This window comes from Halyomorpha halys, unplaced genomic scaffold (assembly GCF_000696795.3).
Source record: "Halyomorpha halys isolate HHAL.00 unplaced genomic scaffold, Hhal_1.1 Scaffold353.1, whole genome shotgun sequence".
Taxonomy (NCBI): domain Eukaryota; kingdom Metazoa; phylum Arthropoda; class Insecta; order Hemiptera; family Pentatomidae; genus Halyomorpha; species Halyomorpha halys.
The window spans coordinates 374,839-384,293 of record NW_027105574.1 but is presented as its reverse complement, the minus strand read 5'-3'; the positions used below and the strand labels follow the sequence as shown (position 1 = coordinate 384,293).

General features: G+C 29.3%; 1 protein-coding gene across 2 annotated transcripts in view; it reads right to left on the bottom strand.

Annotated features, from left to right (window-relative positions):
• Nucleotides 1-6,707, bottom strand: part of LOC106681627 (SLIT-ROBO Rho GTPase-activating protein 1) — a 39,993-nt gene extending 33,286 nt beyond the window's left edge. Inside the window, exons 1-3 of one of the 2 annotated variants that reach the window (XM_014422054.3) lie at nucleotides 6,385-6,707; nucleotides 2,131-2,314; nucleotides 629-794 (exon numbers count right to left, since the gene is read on the bottom strand). In XM_014422054.3, coding sequence (XP_014277540.1) covers nucleotides 629-794; nucleotides 2,131-2,314; nucleotides 6,385-6,472 — 438 coding nt within the window. In that variant the 5' untranslated portion in view covers nucleotides 6,473-6,707. The remainder of the gene's footprint in view (nucleotides 1-628; nucleotides 795-2,130; nucleotides 2,315-6,384) is intronic. The other variant, XM_014422055.2, reaches the window with a different exon arrangement.
• Nucleotides 6,708-9,455: the final 2,748 nt, after the last annotated feature.

Sequence of the window (9,455 nt, the reverse complement as noted above, 5' to 3'; positions counted from 1 at the left end):
TCTCCTCATAAAATAAAATTAATAGAAAAAAGATAGATCAATATCATATTATTAAATATTCTTTATATAATAAAATAACACTACAATACATATATATTTTTTAAAGGGAAATTATTAGCCAATGATATCATATTAATCATATACCTACACTAAATAGTTTTATAAACACATTCTCTTTTAATTGCTGAATTTTATTTCAAGTTTCAATCATTTAACATGCCAGTTAGACATGTGATTTTATTGGTAATAATGTATACTACAAGAGATAAAAATGTTGTTCAATAAAAGCCACACTAGTAATGTTGAAAGGGGCTGTGGCCATAATCAATACATTAGCTTATGCATTTTCTTATTCTTTATAACATTTTTAGTTAAATTATTTTAAACCAAGGGGGAGGGGGAAGGGTAGTTTTTAATATCCTAATTTGAAGGCAAAAGTGAGACTCTAGGCTCTAAAAAATTGCTTCACTTTTGTAACTCTAGTGATTCAACACTTCCTTATTTTTTGTAATTCTTATTAAAACTATATAACTGACATTTTTCAAACTCATAACCTAAAATATTAAAGCATCAAAAAATAAAAACAACTAAACAATGCTTTAAAATGATTCTAATTACTTAACCATACCTTTTTGTAAATTCTTTGTATATCTTCCATGACTTGTGAAAGTTTTGAGACAAGATGAGCAGAGTAAATTTCACTTAGTGCCGCATGATCTTTGCTAAGAGTTCGAGTTTGTTCAACAAGATGTTGCCAACAGGAATAGCTAGAAAATAATGACCACTGCTCTCTTCTGAAAACAAAAAAGTAAATAAGAGGTATCAGACTATAGAACTAAAATTAATTATTTTTATATTTTCACTCATATATAAAAATTAGGACATAGCTTATTATGCAGAATTTCATTTTCAGATTAGCATCCAATTAGCATTAGTCAGTTATAAATCACATTTTGCAAAAGGTTGGGTAGTTCTAATTGTTTGGTTAGATATAGATACTAAATCAGCCAGTTAAAAAACATGTTTGGGAATTTAAAAGCCCTGAGAAAGCTGGGTTATGGTGAAAAACATGGAAATTTTGTTCTTTCCTTTCTTTCTTTCTTTTTTTTTCTTACTAAAATTTAAGATTTCATAAAATCTGTGGCTGTGGGTGATGATTTCCCAATTTCCAAGTTTATACCTCAACTGGATGGGAGTAATGGTGGGTAAGCATGGAAGAAAATGTGACCTACTACCTTGATTGAATGAATGAGTTGAACCAGGGAAGTATAGTATTTAGATCGAAATGTGAAGTACTGGGAGGCCCTTTGTATAGTTGTTCTCTGGGAACACTTGTTTTTATCGTTTTTTAATGAATAGAAATTGTTACTATTTCTAAATTTAAGACCATGATTTGATTTTAAAAACTTTTAACCAATAAAAAAGTTTTACTTTCTAACATTTTTTACCTGAGATTACAACATTATTGAGTTTTAAAATAAACATTTAGGTAAACTGGTTTTATTGTGGGCCAGTATAATACAAAATATGTAAAACAATATGAAACATTTATCTACACAAAGGATTGTTAACTCTGAAGAGAATATATTTATTTGATAACATATCAATCAATTAGGAGCAATATACCAATAAGTTAATTTACCGAGATGATCAAATAAATCAGGATGAGAATATATCAGGATTCTGGCTAGTGGTTCTCAACTGGTAGTCTGTGGACTCCAAGTTAGAAACGAGAGACTTGGTATGGACCATGGGAAGGTTCTACCACAGATATTTTTTTAGGACTTGTTATCAGAATTGTTTCAATGTTTACCTTTACTGATGTTTTAATCTTGGTTAAAAGTTTTAACAGGTAAATTGACTATTAATTGTCTCAAAATGCACTTTTAAACAACATAATTTTCAAACATTTTCCTCTATTTGCCCTAAGTTGGGGGTAGAGGGTAGTTTAATTTTTTTTAAGTGGTCCACAGACTTAGGGAACACCAATGAACTAGATAAAATACAACGATCTTATGTAATTAAGAACAAAACAGTTAAAAAAATCAAAAGAAAATAAATTAAATAACGGGATAAAAAAACAACAGTAATAACAAATCATTAGATATTGATAAGAAAAATAATTCTCACTTCTGTTTATGTTCCTTATGGCGGAGCTGCAAACTTTTCACCAATTTATCCAGACTTCTACTATAATCCAACTCAACTTCTGCTCTTCGCCTAAAAAAGTCTTGCAGTTCGGCAACTATTGCCACCTGTGTTTCCATACGTGTATCTAGACATCTTAGTTGCTCAGCTAGCTGCAACCTAATATCTAAAATATAGGGGGTGAATAAGTATAATTCAATTTAAAAATTAATTATTTCTCCTATAATTAATTATCACATTCTTTCATAGTTTACACTAATTCATTTTGTAATACTATAGTACCACTCCTTTATAAGAAACATGAGGGAACAAAGTGAATTTTTGTTTAATATTTGTGTTTTCTTAAGCCCAACTAGACCTCCCTCCTTCCTTATTGGAGGTTTGATTATCATGAAATCTAAATTGTATTTACTGTATTCAAATAATACAGATCAACTTATGGATTTAATTATTTAAAAAAATAGTAATGTATTACAGTTCATGAACCTTCTGGAAAATTTTTATAGAAGATTGTTGATCAAATATTAATTCCTCTGACTTTCAAAGGGGATGGTGGCATGTTTAAACAGCATTGGTTCTAGTGAAGGAAAAAACCCTGGTGAGTTGGACTGAGCGTAGAACCATTTGGAATTGTTTCACTATGCACCCAATTCAAATGGTTATTTCTGATTCATAAAATATATGCCACGGCTTAAATGTTCAGTTACATTGGACCTGATCAATGCAGCCATGTCACATTTTTCATGAATTAGAAGCAGCCATGTCACATTTTTCATGAATTAGAAGCAGCCATGTCACATATTTCATGAATTAGAAATACCCATCTGTCTAAATTATTCATCAAATAATTATATCGCTCATAAAAAAATTAAGAATGCATTTAGCGTACTTTAATATGAAAAATAATCATGCTATCCATGTTAACGTATAAAGACATTACATTGGCCTTTTAAAAAATAAGTATTGAAAGGTAACTCAATAAACTTAAATACTGAAGATAATTCAATAAAATTAAGTATTGAAAGATAATTCAATAAACTTAACCTACAAGATTGGTTTTGTAATTAAGTTAATTTAGAAACTTTGAATTTTATTCCTTTCATACTTCAAACATCAGTCTTTTATTAGGAGTGAATGATGAAAGAGACGGACAATGAACCATTTTACAACACTACCTCTCAGATAATATTGTAAAGGAGTTCTTGAAGTTATGAATAAAGATTTATGATGATACCACAAATTACATTCTACAAAAATTAACAAAATTTTAACAAATAAAGAAATCTTAAAAATGCTTCTATTAACTTCAGATCCAATAATATCAAGCATTGAGCTTTTTATAGGAAACAATTAAACGTAAAAAAAAGATGTGAGAAATGATTTTAATTACTCTCTTAAATAATACAAAGTGATACAGCTGCATGTTTCAAAGAAGTCTTAGAAGAGGATGAATTGTTTTAATATTTATTTTTCAACCTCTGTTATCATTATTGCTCTTATTCATGGACAAGATATTCCGAACGATATCATTTTTATGGTATTTTGTTTTTTCACAACACCACAGTCCACTAGAATGTAGGCTTTCTTATTTTATTTTGCTTTTTTAAAATTTTATATCAAGGTAAATGTAAATAACTGAACAATATTTCATCTTAATACTATCTGAGTTTTTTGTAAATGACTTATATAGTATTCAAGTGAACTTACTTTAACAACAATGTGATAATATGTACAGCAATGAAGCTCTAGAGATAATAGTTTAGATAGTAGCAGAATAAAAATAAATTACTTATAAATCCATAGAACTAATTCCCTCTGCTATGTGAATCAACACTTTTTACAGGTTGCAACAGAGATAAAACATTATATCGTTAAAACTACAGCCACAAATATAGTATCAGAGGAACGTGATAACACTTGATATATACAAACATACACCACTTCCATGATAAGAAAATCTAATAGCTTTAATAACAAACCATTTAAGAACACTAATTTGCTGAATTCCTATTTTGACCTATTCTCAGTCACTATAACAACAAAATAAACTCACCAAAAAAATAAATAAATACATTTTAAATGATAGAGGTCCTAAGAAAGACATTCCACAGAAAAATGCTGTAATTTGGTTAGTACAAATCTATTCTCTCTTGAACTTCAAATTGAAAAACAGCTGATTAGTGAAGATCAGCCAACTTGTTAATTTGCTTAGAAATATTTGGAAAATGGGAAATCTTAAGCTAGTTAATAAGGAACAGCCAATCTTGACAACAAGAGGTATATAGGGCCAAGTATATCGAGGGGGTTCAAGAGCGCATGATTTGCAAAAGTGGTACTTGCATTTCTGATCTGCACAAGCTAGTTAAAAAGAGAAGTGCTTCTTCCAGAGGTATAGAGGGGTGGGTATAGTCAAAACTCCTTATTTTGGTTAAGTAATCTGCATTTTCAGTAATAACGGATTAAAAATTTGAGACCACTTATCATATTCGAGCCTGAAAATTTCTTTATTCATGGGTCCAAAAACATACTATATTGAATTTTTGAAACAATATAACATAACAAGTATTTATTTTGAAAAATGAAGTATCAAATTATTTATAAACAAACAAGTCTTATTGCAGTTTGACCAAAAGTTCTTTTAAAACACTGTGACATAACATGACCCATCTTTTGATTATATGTGTGGTCTTCACATGACCAGTGCCAAATCTTTAAGTTATCACATCAATTTTGCATTAGACCAAATACTTTTAAGTATGTCTCTTATGCTTTGTTCCCAATTTATGATGTTGAGTTAAAGCAAAGAAAAATCAGTTCCTGTACCAAATACATTGTAGAGTCGCTTTTAGTAAAACTAGAAAAAATTAACAATTTATTTCTTGGTACGTAATTTGTAATAACACAAACACAAAAAAAAAATTTAATAAATCACTGTCTAATCCTGATAACAGTAATTAAAATTGTGAAAAAATCTCTCATTAAATGGCTTTTATTACATATTATTATTTTTTATCCTTGGAACAGATCCATTGTTTTTGTAGTAGTGGCGTATTTATGGAAAACATCACCAGTGATTAAGGAGCATTGACTGTATAGACATCATAGGAAGCAGCAAAAAGAATATCATGCCAACAAATAATTTAGCAGTTAAGCTAGCACTCTAGTTAAAATATAGTAAAATACTAATAGTCAAAATTGAATTAAATGGGAAAAAGTAAAGATAATAACAACATTATAAAATGTTGATAATAAAAGAAACTTGGTTAATATTGCAAGTAAATGCAAAATTTTAAGAAAATGGATAGCAACAAACAATTGAAGCTTACAGAGTCAATTTAATGTAACATCACTAAAAAATAAATAATATTATTACTATTAATTGACTCTACAATCCATGTTGGAAACTAGTGTTGTATGAACTTCTTCCACTTTTATTTATTTTGGGTAACTGCTTTAACAATTGATGTACAAATAGATACTTAACAGAGAAGACATAATATACTGTCAGATATGAAAAGAAAACACCAACTCAGAGTTATAAAATTTACATTCTAATATGTGCAGGAAAAGTTATCGTGATACAATATTGGTATGTCTATGTTTATTTAAATGCGATGTTTTACTTTAACTTACTAATTGGTTCTTAAATAAGAATATGAAGCATCGTAGACAATAAAATTTTTAAAGGTATATTGAAATTATGAATAAGGTACACTTGACAGTGAAGAGGTTCACTTCAATAATAAAATGATGTACTTTAATTTTAATACAAGTTTAAAAAGTTCTGTAATACTATAAATATATTCTATTCAATAACAACTTTAATTCATTTATAATAAGAAAACAATGTATTTCATAAAGGCTACACACCATTAATGCTTCATCAGACAATTCAATGATTAATAAACATATAACATCATAAGCCAAACAAATTGAATGATCCATCTAAGAAAGGAATAAGTTGAAAAAGAAGAAAATGATGTTCAATAGAAATATACTTGATTAAGAAATATTTCTTTATCAGTTAAATAAGATAAATCACAAGCTTGAAGTAGGATTAATTGCACATATTTACTGTTGTTATTGATTTATGCAAAATAAACAATTCTATTTAATTTATGTGTATAATCTCTGTTAAACATAAGTAAATGTTAGTCTAAAAGAAATGGTAAACAAACACACATGCATAATGAAAAAAAACAACTGACAGTAAAATAATAAGAGTACTATTCTTACTATTAAAAATCATCAGTTTCCTAGTAGAACCCAGTCTTTTAATGGGAGACTTAGTGCCAAGACTATTTCTTAAATCATCTTCATCCATCACAAAAAACTTTCAATTAACTTTCTAAACAGGATAGGATATTGAAAAATATAAAAAAAAAAAAAAAAAAAATTAAAAACAACTTGAAAGTTTATAAATGCTCAAAGCCATTGAATTTTTTAGCATTTCAATCAAATGGATATCATTAACAAGTTGCAAGCGTAATAAACAAAATAATTTCAGAAAGCATGAAAAAATAGTATATAAACATATATGAAAGTACACAACTAGCTAATGGGCATAGAGAGCGATGGTTAAGACAGTGTTGGTATCGATAAAGAAAAAACTTTCATTGAGGTAGTAAAAAGTTATTTTAGGCAATACTTCAGAGAAATAGCCATCAGAATTTAAAAACCCTGAATGTTATGATGTGATGTATTAATAACAAATATATAAGCTGCAGGTAGATTTACATCTTAATTAAATAAATTACAGGTTTTACACTTTTTCTTAGAAAGTACTAAAATTAATTTATTTTGAAGTAAAGTATGCCATTTATCTCTGGATGTCAATTAAAATCTCATATAAATATTCATTGTTAAACATTACCATTGGAGGTAATAACTGGAAAAGCAATGCTTAAATATTTGAATTATAAATCAAACAAAAAAAAAAAATAATGCTCGTTAACATGAAATAATATTAATGGTTTTTTCCCCTCAATTATTTCGTTATGGTTTGTTCACTTTTCGTTTATTAGATTCCAAGAATATCAAAATAAATTATAAGTTAGCAATTAAATTATTTCTACAACAGGTCATGCATATACGCGCATTGGCTTTTTCACCGCTAGGGATTCGAAACCTATACTGGATAATAATATTCGGCATTAATTTTTATATGTGAAGACAAATAGAAATCCTAAAATCTAATTAACAATACATTCCTTTAAATATATTCTTCGAAAGAATTTTTTCGTACGGGGACAGTTGTCATAATAATGATTTGTTGGTATGTTATTTGCTTTAGGTACCAATATTGGAATGTTTTGGGCAATATTTATTAAATAAGGTTAGATTAACTAGACAGGAAGTGATTTTACATGAGGATCGGAGGTGGTGCAAAGTTAATCTGCAAACCACGTACGTTCGGTGAACTTTAAGGGAATGCGCCTTATATCCTCGCAAAATGGTATCAGCACCCGGCAGGTTAATCGCCTACAGTTGAGTGGAGAAAAAAATTTTTGAAGATATTCGCTTTAGATCCTTGTGAAAGTAGAGATACGGCCAGGGAATGTTTGCTCTTGGTTACGCTCAAAGGTCTTAAGGATATAGGAGAGCCACAAAGCAAATTTGGTGAAATAACAACAATTTTTTATACCAAAATAGTGGAAGTATTATCTGATCTACTAATACGTGTGTATTCACTCCCAGTCTACTTCGAATTAGGTAATTTCATTTCGGATTAATTTCTCTTGGTAAGTGATGTCTCTGGACGTGAAAAGGCCATCGATTTACAGCTTTATGTGGATTAGAAAAATCTATTTTAGTCTTTATTCATTCAAATAATATATTATACATGGTTATGAGCAAGCAAATTTATATTCTTTACAGGAAATTAACAACTTAATATGAGAAGATTGCTTCTTAGGTCGTGGTTTACTTCTTGACCTCTAGACCTGCTCTTGTAGCCCTCGGCTGTAACGGCTGTAGCGGTAGTTTCTAGAAGTTATAATTTACACGGGACCAGTAGGAAGCAACAAGCTCATAGTTTTCACATAATGCACCATACTTCATTCAAATACTAACACAAAGCGAGCCAAATATTCAATATTGAAAGACAATTACAGCAAAATCGGTTGTAAATAAAAATAATTAATCTTTGCCAAAAATATGATATTCTCACCTTTTTAACGAGGATTGAATTGCAGATTTATTGGTAGAATGTTAGGATTATCTCATTCGACCGTACAATGCATATAAATTTTTTTTAAAATCGGATCAGGTTACAATAAACCACACACGAGCAGAAAACCTCGGGCCACAGTGCATAAATCGAGTGAAATTGTGATAATAGAACACGAAAATCACGAAATAAGTGATCATGAACTTGCCTATCATTTCGGATCTACTCCTCAAATTGTTAGAAATAGGTTCCACGCAACGCCAGGGGGTTGGCAAAAAGGAACACGAGGTCCACTTTACTAGTCTAATACCAAAACGGTATTAGACAGTCCTGCTCTTTGGCATTGACCCATTAGTGTTCAGAGTATACCTGGAAAATAATGGGTTTAGATTAGCTTAAAAAAGTTACCAATTCACTGCTAAACATAAGATCTTTTTTCATTTGAGCTTGGCCAGTACTTATTGAATGAAATGATATTAACTTAATTAAGTAACTTACTAAGGTATTGTCACCAATAAATTTTATGTAAATTAATTTTTACAGATTTCCTTGATAATTTTACTCGACTAGCCACAAATTAGGTAAATAAAATGTTTATATATTAATTATAATCTGTCTGTTTCAAGGTGCTACGAATGAGGGAACGACTTAGCTATTTTAATTTTTGATGGCTCAAATTATTTAACTTGATACCATGAATGTTTTAAAACTAGTGGAACAGTAGATCCTGAAAATAACTGTATCGAATGTGTTTAGTCTGTCTATGCTCATAAAGGGTGTTTTTTCGTATTTATTACTCAAGATTTGAATCTGCCACCATTCGTTCAATAAAGTGTTGGAAACCCAGTTAAAAATTATATATCTACAGCTGATAGTTTAGTATTAGTAAAAATAGAGCGTTACAAGGTAGAATAACATGTTTCCATTGTTGAACAATATTTCAGAAGTAATGAAAGTCTGGCGACCTTAGTTCGAAAATTACGTACATAATATGGTCAGAATAGTGATTTAACTTTGTCAACTGGAAAGAGTTATTGAAAAAGGCAGATTGGATCAATTGGTGATACTAAACACAATTGTCGTCCAAAAAAAAGCCATTCAAATGTCAATATTGAAGCAGTGCTTGAGAGTGTTGGTG